Source organism: Seriola lalandi, unplaced genomic scaffold, assembly GCF_002814215.2.
Source record: "Seriola lalandi dorsalis isolate HSWRI2012SDOR001 ecotype SW California unplaced genomic scaffold, Sedor1 jcf7180002054570, whole genome shotgun sequence".
NCBI classification, from domain to species: Eukaryota; Metazoa; Chordata; class Actinopteri; order Carangiformes; family Carangidae; genus Seriola; species Seriola lalandi.
Genome location: NW_019525123.1, coordinates 1,717,808 through 1,740,264, shown reverse-complemented (window position 1 = coordinate 1,740,264; position 22,457 = coordinate 1,717,808). Strand labels below are relative to the sequence as shown.

Genomic DNA, 22,457 nt, shown 5'->3' with positions numbered 1-22,457 from the left:
TCCTACAGTCATCATCTTGTTGGCTCATCCTATCATCACACCGCCGGTCCTGGATCTTCTAACCTCGGTCCTGGAGACGCCTGAGTCTGCAGCAGCGCACGATCTGCTTTATTTCCAGCCTATATCTGAATGACGGGCGGAAGGTTTGACTTCGACGACGGTGGCACTTACTGCGGGGGGTGGGAGGATGGCAAAGCCCACGGACACGGCATCTGCACCGGACCCAAGGGCCAGGGCGAGTACGCCGGGTCCTGGTCGCATGGCTTTGAGATAGTGGGGGTGTACACCTGGCCCAGTGGGAATACCTACCAGGGCTACTGGTCCCAGGGGAAGCGGCATGGGCTCGGCGTGGAGAATAAAGGAAAATGGATCTACCGCGGAGAGTGGAGTCACGGTTTTAAGGGTCGGTACGGCGTCCGGCAAAGCCACAACACACCTGCTAGATATGACGGTACCTGGAGCAACGGACTGCAAGATGGATATGGAATAGAAACTTATGGCGATGGCGGTAAGGAACTCTTAGAATGTGGCCCAGTGTTTGTTTAATGTGTGTCGCTTTAACGGCTGTGACTGATGATGTGTTATGTAGCTGTGAGTGAGGATGCTCAGACTCTTGCTGAGGGAGGTTGATGGAAGTACATCAGTGCATGAATTTCCATCTGATATGATCTGAGTTGGAGCTGAGATTGCGCACTGCGCAGCGTGGTCATGAACACCCCTCAAAAATTATGACTTACCCCTGTTAATGTTAACATGTTGGATACCGTTTAAGATAATGCGTCTTCTCTTATTCCAAGGCATATCTCATTTGGCAACTACTCATATGACAGTGGGAGGAAAGTGACTCCTGTTGCCAGCTCAGTGGCACCATGCCCCGTCTAGAAGGAGTTTGGAAATCACAGCAAATCAGTCTGTTTGGAGCCAATTATAGCCAGACTATCACCTACTTCTCTGTCATTTTCACATTTGAACCTGCACTGCAGAAACACCTCTCACACATCATTGTAGCTTTGTGGGTAATGCAAATGTTTCCAATTACAAGTAACTTGTTTCCTACTTTTTCCGGGAGTGTTACTTTTGGTAGCAATTCAGCCATTCTGCAAGTGTCAAACCACTAATTTGATGACCATGTGATGCAATTTTCAATGTCTATTTAACGCAACCTTTAATTTTCAGAAATTTTTTCAGTGGTGAACATAATCACAATTTGGACTCCACATCATCACACACAGCCATGTTAAGTCACGCACAAGACACATTCTTGGACTAGTTGAAAGTGAGAAGTCAGTAAAAAGCCCCTCTCAGAGCATTAATCTCACTAATCTTAGGTTTGTTCATAGGTCATATTTTGTCTAGAGACCTGTGTATGATCAACGAGACAAGATCCCAAGCGGCCTACAAGCACAAGAGCTTGCATGTGATTCCGTAGGCCTGTTGTGTATCGCAGGCCGTCATTGGGCTATCTGTGAACATCATCTCCACTCACGGAGGCCTTATGGTGCAGAATAAATATCTCACATATGATGGTTTCAGAGGGCTGGGCTTTGGAAATCAGCTGATCCTAGAGGATCTACAGAACATCTGGCTGTCTGACCCCGCAACATCCTGATAACTTGATCTGCAGGGTGACCGAATTGAACTCCAGCCGGAGCCAGCCTGTTAATCTCACACTGTTTATCCATCTAAATTCCTGCCCAGGCTAGTATATCGTTTTTTGTTAGAATCTGACCATTATGGCATATTTCATTGTATTGGTCAATGAGATATGATTGTTTGATTAACAAGCTTTTCTCCTTATCAGGAACAGTATAGTAATATGATGGTCTGAAGAAGCTACAGTAGGCCAGCTCATGCTCATTGGGCTCAGCAGCACCAAATGGGATTAATGAAGTATTTCTCTCATTATGTGACTCATAGCAATTCCCTGTCGTCAGAGACAAACGGATGGTGGTGAATGCGCCTACTGTCAGTGGGGGAGTTAGTGGCCGCCTGAAAATAGGCTCCTAGCTGAGTGATTCACATTCATCCCAAGTGATCCTCAGTACCAGCACCTTAATCAAATCTCTGTGATTGAGTTAGTTATGCTCACGGTCCCTGATCTGAGGGGAGGGAGGGAAAACATTTCATTAGTTGACATTCTCTCTGCCCCTACAGCAAGGCTCCTCTGTGTTCCCATATGTAATCGCTGATACAGAGAATATCTAGCTGCAAACATGCACAACAGGAAATAGAGGAACCCTCTTGTGACCAAAAGTACCAAAATAAGTACAAACTCACTGTAACTAAGAAGGAAAATGTTACCCTGGCAAGCTTTGTAAAACAGGTTAAGCTTTTCAGACATGCTTATCTTCAGATAATCACACTACCCTTAAGGACTCAATCATGTAAAGGACCATTTTAATTTGTGTTTTAATTTTAATTTTTTGTCTTTCTCAAATAGTTTGTAGAAATCCCAGACAGCAGACATTTTCTAGGCTTAAAGTCTGTTTCATTTGCTAAAGATAAAAAACTACTTTTTTGGAATGGAGCCCAGTTGAAACAAACAGACTGTACACACAAGCAAACACACACACAAGCAAGACTTTGGAAACACCTTTCCTTCTTAAAATCATTGAATAGAAAATATTGTAACTTTTAATTTGGTTCAAAGGGACCATATGGTAGAGGTGTTGGTAGCCACTGCCTTAAAGGATAGGAAGTATACAGTTCTAACTACTATGACTCATTGGCCCTCGTCACATGTTTCCTCAGGTACCTATCAAGGCCAGTGGATGGGCGGGATGCGGCATGGCTATGGCGTGCGTCAGAGCGTTCCCTATGGCATGGCCACTGTTATCCGCTCTCCTCTCCGTACATCTCTGGCCTCGCTGCGCTCCGAGCAGAGCAACGGCACCGTGCTCCAGGACCTCTCCTCCCCCGCAGACACGCCGACAGGCAGCCGCGGGGGCTTCGTCCTTAACTTCCACTCAGACAGCGAGGTTGTCACTGGCAAGAAGAAGGGCCTATTCCGCCGGGGCTCGCTCTTCGGCAGCCTCAGGCAGCTGCGCAAGTCTGACTCTCGGACCTCAATCTCCAGCAAACGCAGCTCTGCAAGAAGTGATGCCACCATGAGCCGCATCAGTTCCAGTGATGCCAACTCTACTATATCCATTGGTGACGGCGAGCTGCCAGATGAGGACCTACTTCTGGAGGACCATGTGGATGCCACCACGACCGAGACCTACATGGGTGAATGGAAGAATGACAAACGCAATGGATTTGGTGTTTCAGAGAGATCCAATGGGATGAAGTACGAGGGAGAATGGCTTAACAACAAGCGCCATGGTTACGGGTGCACAGTTTTCCCAGATGGCACCAAAGAAGAAGGGAAGTACAAAAATAACGTGCTGGTGCGTGGAATAAGGAAGCAGTTGATTCCTCTTAAGAACCCCAAAACCAAAGAGAAGGCGGATCGCGCTCTGGAGATGGCACAAAGGGCTGCAGCCATTGCCAGGAGTAAAGTGGAAATAGCAGCTTCCAGGTACTGTGTTTATGTGTGTTCATTCATGCTCCTGTATGTGCATGTGGGTGTATACTGTGTAAACATAACAAAAAGACTACCTGAACATCCTTAGGCGTTTATTTTCACCATTGAAGAGCGGTGGCCTGTTTGACAAATATCGCCTAGTCTGATTGAAGGCTCGGTCTTGTGTAAGCGGAGTCGCATCGGAGCAGCTCCGACCTTTATACATCACCAACAGTCAAGGCTTTTGTGTAGCCAGTGTGATCATCCCTGGAAAAGGTTCTGTTTCTATTCTCTGCCCATATCTTTCATTCCGAGGGAGAGAGGTCAGGCATCTTGTGTGTGTGTGTGTGTGTGTGTGTGTGTGTGTGTGTGTGTGTGTGTGTGTGTGTGCGTGCGCGCGCTGGCCTGTGAGTGTGTAAGAGAGAGATTTGTGTGCCTGTGAGTTCATGTGCGTGAGCAGTATAGCCATACATGCACTCGTGCCAAGTGCGTCTCGTGTGCCCAATAACGATACCTGCTCCTCCTGCCAAGTATTGCTCTGATGTGGCATCTGCTCTTTAACAGGTGGATGAGATGTGACCTTTTCATTTAAAGCCTCCCTCCTACTGGGACACAGTTCAGGGTATGCAGCATCGCTTTGACATCCTCTGGTTTCATTGCATCAGGGAATTATTAGACTGAAGACTGTGTGAGGATGTGTGCAAGCTGTGAAAAGGTCTCTATGCAGTCATGTGTGCTTTGATTTTTTTTTCTGGTGCACATGAATTTGCATGTATGAAAACACATCAACAAGAATTTATAGAACTCAAAAGTACAGATGTGTTAATTGTATTTCTCTCTCACACATACTGAACACAAAGAAAGAGAGCTGTCAAATTATTAGTCAGTCAATCACAACATGATGAACCATACTTCAGCTAATCAGTTCAATTAGTCTTTTGTCTTGCTGGGTGCAGCTTGTATATTTCCAGATTTTTGCTTTCTGTCCTTTATACGAAACAAAACTAAGTGTCTACAGCAATGCTAGTCATTCTGTGAGGACATACTTAGGCCCAGCAGTGCTTTGAGGTAAATGCTAACATTAGCATGCTGACCCGTTCACAGTAATAATGCTAACAACTGACGTCCGGTAGTTACTGACTAACTTTTACCGTGTTCACCGTCCTGGTTTTGCGTGTTAGCATGATGCTAACACAGGCTGGTGGGAATGTCATTAGTTTTGCAGGTATTTGGTCATTGAGGCACAACCGGCATTTTGACCTAAGGATGGCACTTGATGAAAGTTATCACAATTCAACCTGCGACAATAGCAAATGTCATTGCAATCCATTCCATAGTTTTGTAAGACATTTCACTCAAAACCAAAAATGTCAACCTCTTGGTGACACTAGAGGAAATGTCAGGGGATCTGATGTTTTTTTGGCTGCACTTCAGACAGGCTAAACAATAACAAATCATCATTTTGTGCTCTGGTGATTTATAATAGGTGTCATTTCATTAATTTGTAGGCTTGGCAATTTCTCAGAAGTTTTTTTAACTGATAAAACTAAATGAATTCTCAATATACAAAACACTGAAGACATTTAATGAGTGTATTTTCAGTCAGGGCAGAGCCCAGGCATTTACAGCAATACAGTAATTGCAGACACTATGAATAGAAGGTTTTATTAATATCCAGCCATTCTTTTATAATATAATAATTCCTCTCTGATAAGCAGGAAGAGAAAACACTTAATTCTGCAGATTAGGATATAAGATACACATTACATAAGATGGATTTTACATGCTCAATATTAAAATTCCTGCATACTCTATTCCACAGATAAGACCCATAATATTATGAATCTGTGTCTATGCCTATGAGGTTGAGATAAGAGAAAAGAGAAAAATGGATAACGTGTTGAGAGAAAAAGCCGTCTGATCTCTTCAGCTTTGCATTAGGGCAACAATTTACAGCATAAGTAAACACATGACCTAATGCATAGCGCTAAAGGAACCACAGTAAAAGCATTCAAGCTGATATGAAGTGTTTATGGCAGCAAACAAGGTCCCATGTACTGTAGTAAGTGATCAAATTACTGGCTGGTACGTGCCTCCATCATGTGCTTCTGGAAATCTCAAAACAAGCTCTTCCACTCTCCTGACTGAAATCAAGATTTCTTTGTGTGTGTATTTGTGTTATAAACAGCCGGCTGTGGCGGCTGTAAGCATGTTATGTAAGTCTCATTATACAGTGCACGGCAAAAGATGCACTCCTATCGACCCGGTTCTGGTCACATGACTCTCTGTCTTTGAATGTGGAGCGTTCCCAGTAGATCCACAGGGAATGAGGGCAGGGAGAGTGAGCTAGTAGAAAAGACAGGGAAAGCAAAAATGGATTGAAGTATGAGAGCAAATGTTGTAAGTCGGGAGATGCAGCAAATTTGTTGAGCGAGAGGTTTCTGAGGAGTCTGGAGTAGGAGTGGACAGATTTGAAAGAGGAGCAGAATAAAAAGGGCAAACCCACCCCTCCACTGTCAGTTACTGTACAGAGGAGCTATCCCATCAGCCTCTGGGGTGAATTTGATGACCTCATGCTCGTGGTCAGCCAATCAATAGAGATCTAGTGTGAAGCGGCAGAGTAGAGTGGAGTCCTGTGTCCCTCATTCAGTTATTTTGTCACTCTTATCTATGTAAAACGGACCTCACACACATTGCTTTCAGTATGCTCTCCTCATGTGTGTATGTGGGTGTATGTGTGTGTGGTGTGGTTGTGTCGACGGCCTGTGAGCTGAGATAAGTGACTGATAGTGCCATTGAAAAGTTTGCTACATAATGATGCTTCCCCCCATAAAGCCTCCTAGTCAGGGATCAGCAGTTTAGGTATCCTGGTAGCTCAGGGATGTGTACACTGTATAATCTACAGTGATGACCTTTTGTTATACCTAAGCTTCCCTGTCACTCCCTTTGCTATCTCATAAAAGCAGAAGTGTTGAAAAACAAAAGCTACAAAGGACAGAAATACAGTAACATTTGCAACATTTGTTTAAATTTTCAGCTCTTTTCTAATGTATCATGTGTTGGTTTTCTATATTGTTATATCTGCCCTTCCTTCTCTTAGGTTAAATTGATAAAGCAGACCTTCCTACAAACTTACTGTAAGCCAATCCGTGGAATGGAGGCCATGTGTGTTTTCTAATTGATAACACTGTTTGCTCTGCAGACTCTATAGTGAAAGTTAACCAACATATAATATGCTGGTCATCTGGACCAGTAAAAATATTTGTAATAGGTTTTTTTTTCTTCCTAGCAACCTGCAAAAAGGTGATGTTTCAAGTGTTTACCTCCACCATAGATGCTGCTTTACAGGCAGGAGGCCAACGAATTGGATATATATACAATAATTGTATTTTTTTTACTTTGAAACTACTGTAGATAAAAACATGCATTATCATATTTGCTCGTTCCAAATACATTCCTATCTTATAGTTAAAATGTAATGTCTGGTTTACTTGACATCATTGCTGCTGAGGTTATAGGGAGCTATTTGTAAGTTTTGCTATTGCTACATAGCTGTTGTTTACAGTAATAAAGTTATAATTCGCCCTCTGAGCAGCGCTACTTCTTCAGTGAAGACTGGACGCTACAGTGGCTCGGTATCAGAAAGTGACAAGATTGTCCAACCAGACCGGGACTAGCTTCTTAGCATTCTTACTTCAGTACAAGAAAAGAAGTGATAGAAATGGAAGCAAAACAAAAGAGGGTTTCTTTCCACCGCTGGAGACAGCTCTTGGTGAGTAAAGGAATGAAGTTTGATGCTGAACACGCAACGTTTCTCCTTTACATTTACTTAATACGGAATATTTTGAATGACAGTGCCAGTTTCACAACACATCGAGCTATTTTCCAATTCTTTTTCTCAAATTTATTGACTTTATTGAATTTATTGCACATCTGTATCCAAGTATCCATGTACTAGCTCTCTCTCTCTCTCTCTCTCCTTCATTTATCTATATGTACGTCATGCACATACACTAACACATACACACTCTTAGACAAACACTTAGTGTGCATGCGTAGTCTACTGCTAGTGTGTCAGCAGTGAGTACTGACTAAATAAGGCAAGGCATCAGTTGGCTTATCAGCACCAGCCAGGAATATATACCCATCCCACCACTGATATAGCAGCCCGCCATCTCACTCACACTATCATCTCTCCTAAATGTGTGTGTGTGTGTGTGTGTGTGTGTGGGTGTGTGTGTGTGTGTGTGTGTGTGTGTGTGTGTGTGTGTGTGTGCATGTGCGCCCATGTGTGTGTCCATATAATTGGGAGGAAAAGATTTAAAGACAATAGGAGAACCTGTCTGTGTGTTTGGATTGGATGTGAGTGAAGAGATAAGGTGGATATCATCTGGCAGGAGAACAGAGAAAGTGTGTGTGGTGTGTTTAAGTCCAGGGGTGTTTGTTTATCACCTGCTATGGGATGACCTCAGTCACTCACCACCTGCCCTTTTTGGAGAGAGTTATAGATCATCCTGTGTTTCAACATGTGAACAAAATAATCCCAACAGTAGATCATGTAAGGTTCCATCTTGGCTGTCTGTCGATGGCGATGACTTCTGCTTGAAATAGGACCAGCGGTGCAATTGGGTTAATGCGTGTGTCTGATCTTGGTGCGGTTATGGGAGTTTTATGAAGTGGCGCCACTCACCTTTCTTAAGTATGTCAAATTTGGCACTTTATGAAGTGACAAAATGTACAGTAGCAATGAGGCACGGAGCTTACAGTAACTGTAACTGTGGGAAGGACTGGCAGCTGTCTGGATCACGAGTCAGAGTAAAGCAAGCCACATCATATAGTATATTTATCCACCGACATGGCTCATATTTATGGCAATGTGATGGTGTGAGGTAACTCATCATTTATTGCTGACAGAATCAAATGCTCATGCACACGCACATAAAATAACCGTCCATGTGCTTCATATTATCTATATCAATAACATTACTGACTCATTGCCAGCTAGTACCTATGATAGCGCTATAATTAATGGGGCTGTTGAAACAGCACATGCATCATGAATTAGTTGAGCAGTTTTTAAATGACCCACCGTGTAATCAAATTACAGTGTGTAATGTAATCTTTGTGTGCTTTACAACATTATCATTACATAAAGTCATAGTTAGCAGCCTGAAAGACGTCAATGGATGAAACCATAGAAAGAGTTTTAGTGGTGATATAGCAAGTCTTTACTGACCTGTAAAGATTCAACTCAGAAATTAGTGATGGGTTATGTTTGAAACCAGTATCTCTGTCAATCAAATAATGTTCAAAGTCACGGTGTCCCACTATATTGTATGCATTAAGTTAAACCAGATTCTTCATGTGCATAAAACTACATATAACTTTGCTTGTTTTTAGCCATGCTAGCAGGTCTAGGGATGGTCAGTCTGACACTACTGACATTCCCACACTGAGCTAACATGGCTATAAACTCCTTTTAGGCATTTCTTTTATTACAGGTTAGGTATTACAGTATTACAGTCAAAATTACTCAATATACATTTGTACATTTGAACTTTGTAGTTCATCATCAAGATATGATGTGCTAATTGCTGATAATTTCTGTTTTATTGGATCACTGCAAAGTCCTATCTGTAATAACCTGCAGCTCAAAACACAGACAACTGCAGTCACATAACATAAGTGCATTAAAGTAGGTGTAACAAATTATCACAGCATATACAACTCAGTGGAAAGCATGAATAATATGTACAAAATAAGTAGGTCATAACAGTCAAGTAAAAGTTGATTTGCCTTTGCAAAAATATTCCTGTACAGACAAGACACAAGAGCATTGAGAATAAATGACTAAAGTAGGAAGTCAGATGCATCTGTTGCTGTTGATACATGTCATGATACCGTATCTCAGTGAACAGGAATGATGTAGGAAGACACTGCATTAAAAAAAATAGATGTATTTTCAAAGTGAATCTTAAGAGCCATATTTCTTTCCATTTCCTTCTTTATATTGTTCCTCCCTGGTGTGAAACAGTAGGAAGGTGAGAGGAGGAAGGCAGTTTTTGGCAGAAATCCATCCTCAGCCTGTAGTTCCAGAAACAGTAGTTTGCACTTTATTCTGGCACCATACAGGAAAATTTAAAAAAGAGGAGGATGAAGAATTTTTGCTGTATGTGTAGATGTGGAATAAATTTGCTGACTTACAGGTACACTATATGAAAGCTTTGTTCTGGAGGGAGCAGAGGCCCGTGGGGAAACGGCTGTGTGTAAATGTGAGTGAAGTGCTGGGCTGTGTCGACAGCAGCGGCGATAGGATTGGGTTTCACCGACATGCCATTACACCGTGGTGCTGTGGTTTGTAATCTCTCTGAGAATGGCACATATTTCTGCAGCTTCTCAAGAAAGACTAGGATGAGTCAGCCAGGCAGGCGGGCAGAGGAGGGAGTCATGTGGAGTCCAAGGCTGTTATAAAGAGGTTAGCTCATGTAGCGGTTCACCTGCAGTCATTAAAAATTTAAAAGTACTCCTTCTACAGCTGGTTTTACCCACTCCTCCATTTCCTTTACAATCTTTCCTTGACTTTGCTTTTGAAGAATTTCCCACATCACTTTCATTATTTAACAGCAAATGTGATGCCCTGCTTGTTTCTTGTGTATCTTCATGTCTCTGTGTTAATTGTGTGTGGTTAATGAGAGTCATGCTCAGTGTAGTGGGTAAAATATTGCTTTATACACACTGATTTGAGGTGTACCGAAATAATAAGTGCAAGCAAACATCGTTACTGTTCAGTAAGCAAGTGCGCTCTCTCAGGATTTCCTTCTCTGTGTGTGCTCATGTGTGTTTGCTATCCTCCTGAGAATTTCCCTGCGACGTGACAAGACATTACACAAAAATCCCAAATGCCGATGTGCAGTGGTGTATAATTCTTTGCACCTGCACCTGTTTTGCATCATTTTATACTGACATATATGTCAATACTCCAACATGTGCAACATGTTAGGATCAGTGGCTCTGATGTATGCTGGTGAGGCAAATCCAGGATTTGTAAGTCTATACCAATGATATGGTAAATAAGTTGAGGGTTCTGCTAAAGGTGCTATAGCTCAATATCAGGAAGGCGTCCTCAATAACTGTTGATTCAGTGTTATAAGTATTTTATGGTTCATGCTGTGCTCTCTGCACTGTTTTACAGCCCATAATATAATGCTTAACCTGCGCCAGAGGTGTCATCACTGGTAGGAAATAAACCTGCTAAGTCCTGAAAATATTGTCCACAGCATGTAGACTGACTGTGGCAGTGTCTATAAATATGCACTGAGGAGGCAGAGCATGCTTTTAACCCTAAAATCACCCATTTAACTGTTATTGGTATTTTGGTGGTTAAAATTATGTAGACATTTGCATATATTATGATTTTTTTTCATTCATTTACTTCATTGACAAACGATCTGTTTCTGTTTCTGTATTCATGAATCAATTGGTTCACAAAAAGAGTTTGCTGTAATATTAGTCATCCGCTTATCCTAGGCACAAAGGACTGTTTTTTTTTTTTGTTTTTTTTGTACCTGCTACCACGGCAGTTTGTCTTTAACCTCTGGATACTAATGTGCCCCGCTAAATCTGTTCAGCCACTCTGATTGGCTAGCTAGACCGCTTTCACTCCAGATGTTCACGGATTGGATTATGGAATTATCACTTCTCTTGTTGATTCAGAGTATTGCTTTTCCACACCGAATCCCTTCACGAAGCATGCAACTACTCTTGTAATCACATGCAGAGATGGTACTGTATGCGTGCCTCTGTTCACGATGCATTTCCTTGGATTTAGTAGAAGGGAATACATGAAAACATGGCTTTGCGGTGAGGATATTTCATCTATCACTGTCACCTTTTCTAGGATTATATCATTACAATGATGCAGAACTTGGCCCACACATCATAAGAAGTTAAAGTTATTGATAATGATGCACTATTGTATGAACATTTTTCATCATAGTTAACTGTTTATCAGTGTTGTTTTTTTGCACGTTTTTCTGAGTGTGCGAAGATTGCATCACAATTTCTCAGCAGTGGGCAGATGTAACCTAATACTAATGCTTCTTTTGGCTTTGCACTGAAGAGGAAATTGATGGTTGTGTGTATATGATGCACGAGAAAGAGAGAGAGTGTGTGTGTGTGTGTGTGTGTGTGTGTGTGTGTGTGTGTGTGTGTGTGTGTGTGTGCGTGTGTGTATATGTTTATGTATATGTGTGTTTTTCTGTATCTTCGCTGCCTTGTTTTCTGCCAAGTTGTAAACCTTTACCCTATCATTTTGTTAAAGTGCTTTAACATTCATCTAATTCGAAAAGAGTTTTATTGTGTGTGTGTGTGTGTGTGTGTGTGTGTGTGTGTGTGTGTGTGTGTGCAAGCTCGTACTCATATAGTAGGCTGTAGTGTGGGTTTGTTCATTTGCAAATTCATTAATACAGGCCAGATGCCTGGTTGGACAGCTTGCTCAAGTGTCTCTGGTGGTTGCCATGGTTACTGCCTCACAGCCGTCATCATCGTGTCAGCCATTTGTTGATTTTCTTTATAAAGTAGCAGAGTGAAGAGGCGCTGTTAGTTTAACATTGTGTTTATTCATCTTTGAAGGCTTGTGTAACATGTCTGGTTTCATTTGGAGACTTACAATGCATTTATGGGCTGTTATTATAGAGGCAAAACTATGGCGTCACAGTAAATAGATGTCCTTCATTAACACTGATTCCCTGATTCCCAGAAGGCCTCATTATGGCACGTCTCAGTAATGGCCCTTCTCATGCTGATTTGACGTGTGTGTGTGTGTGTGTGTGTGTGTGTGTGTGTGTGTGCGTGCGCGCATGTTTATACGTTGTATACTGTTTGCATAGTAGTGTGACAACATGTCTCGATTTGCATCTGTAGAATTCTGTGTGTGTCCGTGTTTGTGATGCAGTACAACCCCAGGTTAAGTTGCTGAATTTGTCAACTCTTTGGTTCCCTCGGTAACGGCAGCTTGTGAGTGTGAAAACAGACAGATGCTACTTCAAACAGTGACACAAAAACTGGAGATCCAGCCCTGTGGTTCATCATGAGTCGGTTTTCTCTAATTTCATTTTAGTCAGTTTTATTTAATTCATCAACAAAGAAAATCAGTTAACAAGAATTTACATATCTGACTAACATTTAGGTCAAGCAGAAAATGCCAAATATTCTTTTCTGTATGAGATCACTTTAAATGGAATACCTCTGGGCTCTGGGAAAATGTGGGAAATTTTATAGGGATGCTCAACTCAGGACATCTGCAAATACCGATTTCCCATGGAGTGCAAATAACACAATGTCCAGTGTTCTCCTTTTCCTGAATTTAAAATCTCTATACTTTACTGCATGTAACTTTCTGAAATCATTTTATGTAAGACGATATCAGGTCAGAGATTACTGCTGCATGAAAACTGAGTTTGAGGCTCAGTGTGACTAAAATGAAAGCAGCTTTATTCAGTGATCGTAATTGCCAACAATTATGATAATTGCCATTGCAATTTTTTATACAATACACACACCAGTTGTTAAATCCCTATTATACTGTATCTAATAAAAAAAAAAATTTCGGCATGAGCAAGAAAACATCTTCGGGGTTAATCTATGTCTTCTATATATATATTTTTTTTTTTGGGGAGAATTAAATACTATTTTTGTTTTTAAATAATATTAAGGCTTCAAGAAAAGGTAAATATGAGGCTATGTTGGTTTGATTGACAGTTGTCTCTGCTTTAATAGTTGCTGTTTCTTCATCAGAAATTGAGGCAACAGTAAAATCAAATTCAACCTTCAAAACGTCACAGGTATATCCCCGTTTTTCTGCAGTGCATGGTTCAGCTACCACCACCCCCCGCCCCCTCTCTGTCATTAGCTGTATCAGCTGTGTCCATGTTTCACCGGCAGTGTTGACACAAAGAGCGCAGAGCTGAGGTCTGAATCCCTGCCATTGCCCTTCACCAAAACCAGAGGGATCATCTCAGCGAGGGATTGGGTGTCACTCTCTCTCAATGTGCCCACAGGGACGCACATCAGCACTCAAGGAGAGCGTATCAGTCCTTCAACATAGCACAGCTTGAAACAGCTTGAAACATGCACCACAAAACATAGACATGTTGATTGTTGATTATGATACAGTAATTCAGTTTATGCATATTCACAATAGTTTGTAAGAAGCACAGTATGCGCATTCATGCACTAAAAACCCGATGCAGGGACATACACACAAGGCCATACCTGTAACCGTGTGTACGTGGATGAAGGCCAGGTGAGGTCTCAGTGGAGGGTTCAGTGCAGAGCTACTGAGTAGAGAACACCAGTGGGAGATTAGGTCTGTTTGTAATCCACAGGCAAAAATGTCAGTAGAGTTTAGGGATTTTTTTTTTTTCCCCCGTTTAATCAAAACTGATTCTAGTCATTCTTCTTCCGAGAAATGAAGTCTATGTTTGGGAGGAGGTTTTTCAATCTGTCTCTACAGCCAAATGCATTATTTTCAGGGCAAATAATAAAATGGCTGCTGATTCCGTAACTCATGAATGCGCAGATCAAACTTTACTCAAAGACGTGAAATTCTATTTGATTTTTTTTTACAAATTTGTATCCGACTAGGAGATCAACACCACTCTCACGCTTGTACACTAAATATGAAGCAGGAGCCAACATGTGATTAGCCTAGCTTAGCCAAAGACTGGACACAGGGGGAAACAGATACAGACACCCCAGCTTGTCAGATTTTGTAACCTTTGGACCACAGAGATTTTATGCTAAGCTAAGATAACCGTCTGTTGGCACTAGCTTCATATTTAGCATAGAAAGGTGTGAGTGATATCCATCTTGTCAAACACCCAGCAAGAAAGAAAATAAGAATATTTAATCATTTCTCTTCTGAAATCTAACAGGTCTGTTTATGACCAAACACAATCATGTTTTTTTTTCCTGTCTTGTGCTTTCAACCTTGCAAGTGTTTTTTCATATTGTTGTACCCTGCTCCGTTTATTCAAGTGCCTGTACAGGTCTCAAGACTAACATTTTACATTGGTCGCACTGGTGTGCCTGACGTTTTAATTTAGGTGCACCCAAACTTTTACATTATCAGCAGTGCTAAATTTATTATCATATTTTTTGGAGACATTGTGCTTTATTAATGTTTCAGTTCGGAGCATTGATGCTCTGACAGCAAAAGGACTGTTCCCAGCCAGGCTTTGGACACACTCTTTGCAATAAATGCAAAGCATAATGTTGGCCATTTTGTCATATCTGAGCCATTAAAATTGGGCAAGCCATCCTTTGCGAGAAGTCATTCTATATTTTGGCCTTTTTGTATGTTGTAGCCTCTGGCTCTGGCTCTGGCTCTGGCTCTGGCTTACAATATGTTGGGTCAGAATTAGGCATCTTCCCGGGGAGAGGGAAGACAGGTGCTGAAGCGCTTACCTCTGCCAGTGATGTTGGGTCTGGGCTGTGCCTTTCAGTGCCGGGGACAGGTGTAAAGGACGCCACAGCATTTATCTTGACGCAAATACAATCGTTGTTGTGATGTCACTGGAAGAGCAGGACACAGTTTCCCACATACACATGTTTTTGTTTTTTTTCCTACCTGCATTCAGGGAAGAGGAATATGAGGGTCAGAGGTGGAGTAAGGGCGGGTCTTCACAGAATGCAGGTGGGAAAAATAATAATACTACACACAAACATACACACACGCAAACACACACACACACACACGCACAGAGAGCTGCTAAATGTCAGGCGCAGCCGTTCAACCAATGAAAATGTTAAGTCGCACTTGACAGATTTTTGGAGCCATGGTGCACCTATCATTTTATGCTGCTGCAGTGCTGTGTCTATTTGTATTTGCCTGCCATGCCAAGTTAAGTTGTTTATACACTGAATGAATCTCGCATGTTCGGGTGACACATGAAGATAAAACATTCAGATGTCTTAGTCAGAGGGCATATTATTTTACTCAGCCAGTCATAAGACTAGAGAAAATTCATTAAGCCTAATTGACATGAGCCGCTGCTTTTCTACTTTTAGCATATTTACTTTTACTGAAAACAGTAACAGGATAGAAAGGAGAAGGGGGGGGGGGGTGCTCAAAGCCCCAGCCTGCCAAACCACCCCGATGTTCTGAGATGTAAAACTCTTCAAGTACACTACATCTGTTTAACATGACCATGCCCTGATATTCCCATTATACAGTACCATAGCTCTCCCTTCAGGATAAAGTTAGCTTATCTCATAATAACAGCCACTCTGTCTCCCATTTAAAGCCTCATTTGCTATATCCATTGTGCCCCCACTACTGCAGCCCCTGGTAATGCGAGCCCAGACCTCAGCCCAGGAATAATTCCTGAATAATTTCAGAGTCGGTTTTAGCTAACAACTAATGGTGTTAGTCATGCTTGAGTAATCCTGAATTAGCACCAGCAGGGAATTCAATAGCAGGCCTGCACGAATATAAGTGATATGCGCAGGGCAAGCTAAGTCCTAAGTGCTAATTTGTGCAGACTGGCTGATATTCTGTGCTGCTGCTTTTGGACCTGGGGACTGTCGGGGCAAGATACAGGGCAGTAATTTCTGTTGATGTATAATATCCTTTCACAAAGCAGATCTGTGCACTCAGAGCTGGAGCATCACCGCCCAAATAGAGTGTCTTGAAATACAACTCTTGCTGTATAGTAGTAGTTTTCTCTCGGTCGTGGGCGATGAAAGAGAGTGATGGAGTTTTAAGCAAGACTGTTGAGTGCTGATGTTTACCAGACACAAGGTCAAGACTCATCTTCTACCTTATTATATACTGAACCAGTCAGCATTCCAGTTACCAAGCTTGGAACAAGGGGGAGGGGGGAATGGGTCGGTGTGATGGAGGAAGGAAGATGAGGAAAAGAGAAAGGGGAGGGGGGGGCGTATTGGAAGAAGCATAGAGGGGTAGGGGTGCAGATCTGTGTCAGCATATGTGAGTGGAGATTCCTCAAATAGGCCATAGCCTGGGGAGTAATGGACTGAGGCTTGACTCGGGGGAATTACACACACACACACACACACACACGACACACAATCACACAAAACAAGCGCATAATACAGATACACACGCACTGTATCCTGCGGGAGGCCGAGGTATGACAAACCTTAAAGGAGGATGCAACGTGCCTCATGGGAGCTGGGGTTTGAAATTTAACCCTACAGTAAAATTAGAGAGGCTGAGATGCGTGCCTCAGCGGTTCTAAATATCCAGGAGTCCTCAGAGGGGCGATCTGTCTCACACTCTGTCTCTCTCTCTCTCTCTCCAATTCTGCCTTTCTCTCCTTTCCATCGCCATACCTTTTTTCCCTTTTTGTTTTTCTCACCATCATCCTCTATCTCAAAAAACACACACACACACACACACGCATGGACGCACATTCCACAGAGAGAAAGAGCAACCGCCACATTGGCTGCCAAACGGACTCAACACTTTCCACACAATTCATTTGTCACAGTAATGAAACAGCCGTGGATCTCGCCGGCCCTTCATCAATCTCATCTCTTAAACGGCGCTTCAGTCCAAAAGCATTTGCTACAAAGTCTTTGCTCCCTTCTGCACTCTCTCGTGTGTGTGTGTGTATGTGTGTGTGTGTGTGTGTGTGTGTGTGTGTGTATGTATGCGTGTGTGTGTGATATTTGCATTTGTGCCAGCAGGTGCGTTTATGGATTCAAATACCTTGATTTGCTTGGACCCATCCCCAGCACTCAACCAGACCGGAGCGCCTGCAGAGCCCAAAACTAGACATGAACAGGTGTTGCTTTATATTCAGAAGCAGATCGGTCTCAAGTAGGGAGGCTGCAGACTCTCTGACAGCTTATAAAACTTTAAACTTTTCCAAAGGTCAATCATGAGCTTGCATATTGTTGTTAAGCTGAACTAAAAGGTAAAATTTACTGATGCCAGGAAGAAAATCGACGAACCCTTTCATCTCTCCGCTCCACATGCCCATGTTTTCTCGCCTTCCATTTCACTCTCCTCTTGTCCCACTGCTCTGTCACACCTCTACCCCCATCATTCTCATCTTGTCACCTCCCACCACCAGACATCCTGTCTGGGAAGAGTCTACATCGCTTCCTGAGTCTGCCCGTGACTTAATGCCCACTCTACCTAAAGGGAACTGTTAAGATCCTTAGAATATGTCATGGACATGCTGTATACATGTATGACGCATTCATGCCTCCTTTCACTCGGCTGCACATTTCACACATTTCAGAAATAGACACATGTATGTCCTTGATGTAGCACGTTTGGTAAGTGGTTGTCTATACGTGTCAGCCGTGTGATGTAACTGGAATGCTTTAATGTCCGTTTTTTACCAGTGAAGTGCTCTTAAGTAAGACCATGAAACCGCTCCTGCTTTTAGCCACACCAGTGAAATTCCTACATGTTTATGAGTGTAGTTTGTGGCAAGAATCAAAGCTTTGTGTGTTGTGTTTGTTACTGTTTTTAAATTTTTAAATCCACAGCTGGTCAGTGGTATTCAGCGGCTGTGCTGTCCCTAAACACAGCCTGAGTGTGTCCTCTGTCCGTGGGGGACGCAGGGACTTATTTCTAGAGAGGAAACGGTCCATCTCTCCCGCCAGCATATGGCTCCTCATGCATTTTAATATCTCACTGTCCCGGCGCATCAAAAACAGGACAGCCCAGAGTCCAAGGACAGAGAAGTAGTCTGAAATAGAGACATCTGTCCGTTGGGGTCAGTCTGACAGAAAGACAGAGGGAGGGAGGGGAGGAGCGGGGATACAGATTGGTGGGGGGGGTGAAGGGGGGGGTGGACGCAGCGTCAATAGACGGATGAAGAAGGATCGAAAAAAAAAACAGGAGCATTGATTGAAAGAGAGAAGAGAGGGTGAAAGAAGGAGGGAGAGGAAGATGGATGAGTGGGGTTAAGCAGGGCACGAGGCACAGCTGTCAATACTTACAGTGATACTTGGACAACACATCTGGTTCCTTGCATTCCATGTTGCACTGTCATGTATTGTTTGAGCATTTCCTGTCAGGGCTCCACTCACTATCTGTTCCTACATAAGTGACTAATCCGCTGGCTTTAACTGATACATGTCATATTGGTGCATAATTAGGTAAAAACATCGTCCCTCCCCAGTGCCTTTTCCTCACAGGTGTCAGTATTTGTGTGTTTAGCGTGTGTACAAGCATGTGTTGCATATACGGTATCTCTTGGTAGAGTTTTCAAGGGATTTGTTAAGCAGGTCACCCCCCGAGCCTCTGTCTGTCTCACCATGGTACGCACCCGTAATACCTCTCAGTGCTAATGCTAAGCTCACATTGATCCCAAAACACATTACTCTTCTGCCTTTTCGTTTTTGAGTTCAGCAGATGTGGATGCAAGCTTTTCTTACGCTGGTGTTTTGAGCCATGGTTATGTTTTTTTTTTTTCTTCTTTTGCTCTCTCTAAATGGATTTTCGTAGCGCAGGATTAGTTTTGATTTTTAAAATATCAGCCATGTAAAAGAAGATTTTTTTATTTGATTTTCATGATATGATATGACATGATATGATATGATATGATATGATATGATATGATATGTTTGCGTTAAAGTGTGTGTATGTGTCTTTGGGGCACTGCTCCCTTGTGGTCCAGCGGCAGTGCGGTGCTCCAGACTCTGGATTAAGGTCTTGCTTGGATGTGGCTGCGCTCCATTTGGAAAATCAGGATTTGGATTTGAGATAGAAGCACAAGGGGAGGTGTTACGTTATCCCCAAGAGGGACAGGCCGAGTGATACAGCTCAAAGATGAGGAGGGAGAGGGAGGCATGGAGGAGGATGAGCAAGAAAAAGAAAAGGAAAGCAGAGGGAAGCTGTTGTGTCAACCCTGCTGATGAGGGAGCGTGTTGTGGGTGACATGGTCGCACACATAGTCACAGATGAATAAGTTTTATACTGAATTGTTATAGAAAAATATCACATGTATGTATGTTCGTTTCTATGCAGTTATCTACCACACTTCCCTTAGCCAAATTGGTTTCCATCCTTTTCATATTTTTATGTCTATGCAACTTTAATATTGTCTGTTTTATGTTTCACCAGAACGGCCCATGCCAGGACAAAAAGTGAGGCTGCAGACCAGGCCGCTGTCTCTGCTGTGCACGACTCTGAAATTGCCAGGGCGGTTGCTAGGGAGCTCTCCCCCAACTTCTACCAACCAGGTAACCTTTGAGGACAAGCCTCTATACACAACTCGTGTCTCTATTTTGTAAAGCATGTTCCTGTAGTGGCAAAGTGTGGACCCCACGCAGAGAGTAAGTGCTCACCAAGTGGCTGAAATGTTAGTCACTCTTGATACTTTCCCACTGTCTCAATAACTTTAGACTGCAGGTGCACCGGAGGGTTGAGAAGGTCAGATGTGTTCACTGCACTTGGTGAAATACAATACTTTGACTATTTCAAGTGGCTAAATTTGCATGAATGTTTGACTGGCTATGCATGCGAGCATGGATTTAGACAAGGTTTTCAGACATGATAGACATTACAGTCATTGCTAAGACTGTTGCAGGGGCCTTGAAGGGGCCTTTAATACACGAGCGGTTGCTGCTACATTCATCCAGCCAAGATATTCCCAAATGTTTGTTGTCTTTTGTTAGCAACAGCACCCTCAAGCATCCATTCAAACCGTGTAGTTAGGAAATGGGGAAACTGCTAAGAGGTTGGGTACTTTATATGAATAATGATGTTTGCACAGTTTTAAACTTGTTTACACAGGCTGTGTGTGAGTCAGTAATGAGCTTGTTCTGGGTGTACAAAGGGGTAGGGGTTTGGTGTTCCAGGACTGTAATCGAAGACTAGAGGTATTGAGGATGATTTCTAACACCACAATGGAGGACTGTGTTTGTGCTGAGACAAAGCAGAGCCTGCTTGAAGCACACTACTGTATTCTGGATAGAAGCCTTGTCTCTGCTCTGAAAGAGCTGTTGTAACAGCTCTGAAATACTTTCTAAAATTTGCTGCCTTAAAATCTGCCCAAAAAAAAAAAAGTGTGAAAGCAAAAAGTTTATTTTTTATGTTTTATTTTATTTTTTCAGATCATATCAAACTTGTGTGCAAGTGGAGTGTAGACATTGCTTACCGGTGCATGAGTTGTGGTGAAGGAAACCTACTAAGGTCTCCTGCTCCTAATACCAAGCAGATCTCATCTTTCTTCTGCCTGAAGGTTTAACCGGCACACTGCCATACTATACAGCAGCTCACAGCGTAGGCTGTTTACTCAACTCGTTTTAGTTCATGTACTAGGTAAGCTGAGTCTTACAAGGCAATGATGGACATACAATACTGCATAAATGGTGAAATCCTTTTTGGTTAAAGAGCAGTATGTCAAGTGGGTTCAGAGGTGGAGCACGAGGACACAGAGGGCAATATCAGACCAGGAACTATTAAAATTTTTGATTGTGCATTGACTTTGATTGCGCATTCTAGGTTGATTCTGGCAGTATGTTCTTAGATATCTACACAGTGTTGGGTGTAGGTTTACATTAATTTCAAACTGTGTTACAGTTGTTATTATGACGGATATGCTCAATTGATATTGTTCACAAATGTTTGAGGAATTGCAAGGTCATGCCTTTTTTTGTTTATTTTTATTTGCAGTGTAAGATGTATACCAGCCTCGCCTCTTCCACTGCGTGTAATATATTTAGGCCTATGAGCTAGCCGACCTTGGGCCATTGCCAAAGGCCACCACAAAATAGTGAGTGACAAATAGATTGACAATGGGACCCATTCAAGCATGTCCCTCCACTAAGCCACAGAAATGGCCAGCCCGGGCCAGAGACATCCTGCGGCTTGTTTGTGTTGTGGAAAACAGTGGTCATGCTTGGCCGGCAGGGTGATCTCTGGTTTCCAAGTCTGTTCGGAGAGTGTTCTTGCCTTATAAGTCAGATCATGAATGAGAGAGTGGACGATGTCATAATAATGTGCAGCGCAGGGCGACATCTGATCTGCACCGTTTAGCCGTTGGGTTACGTAAGAATATGTCTGGTAAGCCTAGGTAAGCGAGACAGGCACCTGTAATAGGCCAAATCCATTTTCCATACTTTAATTTTTATTTTTAGTCTATGAAAGTCTTTTTTGTCAAACCTTTGTTAAGTTTTGTATAATGTAAATTAGATTCTCCCAGAATATACAGTAAGAACGAGAGAATCCAGAATGGCCTACTTCTGTGTTTATTGCTGGTTCACAATTTGTCCTGTGGCAGGTTATCATGGTTATCATGTTTGAGTGTAAACAGTTTCCTCTATTCGCAGCTTCCTGGCAAAATAACCACTGGTGGAGACAAAATGTACGCAGTCAGTGTAGAATCACATTTTTTCTTTGTTGATCACGTTGTCTGTCCAAACATGACAGTTAGACAAAGTTGCTCTACCCAGGTACCACAGTGCCATGGGATTATGTGTGACTTTCCCTAACTAATCTGCCTTGCTTCCTCAATGTCTACCTCTACAGTGGAAATATTCTCACTTACCCCCTTCCCTCAGCATCTAATAAGTCCTCTAGGGTAACAACCAGGGGTCTAAACCCCTTGTTGTTTGTAATTGGCGTTTCAGACTCATAGCAGATTATCACCCAGATTGGGAGTGTACACTTCAAAAGGAAAGAGAGGGTCACAGGGAACAGGACCCTGACCTTTATGATTGGTTCACACACAGCACCCTGGAGGGGGAGCAGCAAGGGTTAGCTGGGCGTGGCCTGTGGACGTGACGTTAATTGGGCTATATTTGGCGCCGATGTGTGCTCACTGGAGTCTAATGGAGACATAGCTGAAATCCTTACGCACTGAGAGGAGCTCGGCCCCACACTCGGCCCTCTCCGGGGCTGTCGGAGAGCACCTGTCGCTTCCTTCAGCCGGTTGGGGGGGGTGGGGTTGGAGGGTGGCGGGTT

General features: G+C 42.8%; 1 protein-coding gene across 1 annotated transcript in view; it reads left to right on the top strand.

Annotated features, from left to right (window-relative positions):
* The window catches only part of jph1a (junctophilin 1a), a 31,348-nt gene that overhangs the window by 209 nt on the left and 8,682 nt on the right, over nt 1–22,457 (top strand). The window contains exons 2-4 of the mRNA XM_023416807.2: nt 9–508; nt 2,752–3,520; nt 19,614–19,732. Of these exons, the coding sequence (XP_023272575.1) occupies nt 130–508; nt 2,752–3,520; nt 19,614–19,732 (1,267 nt within the window). The 5' untranslated portion in view covers nt 9–129. The remainder of the gene's footprint in view (nt 1–8; nt 509–2,751; nt 3,521–19,613; nt 19,733–22,457) is intronic.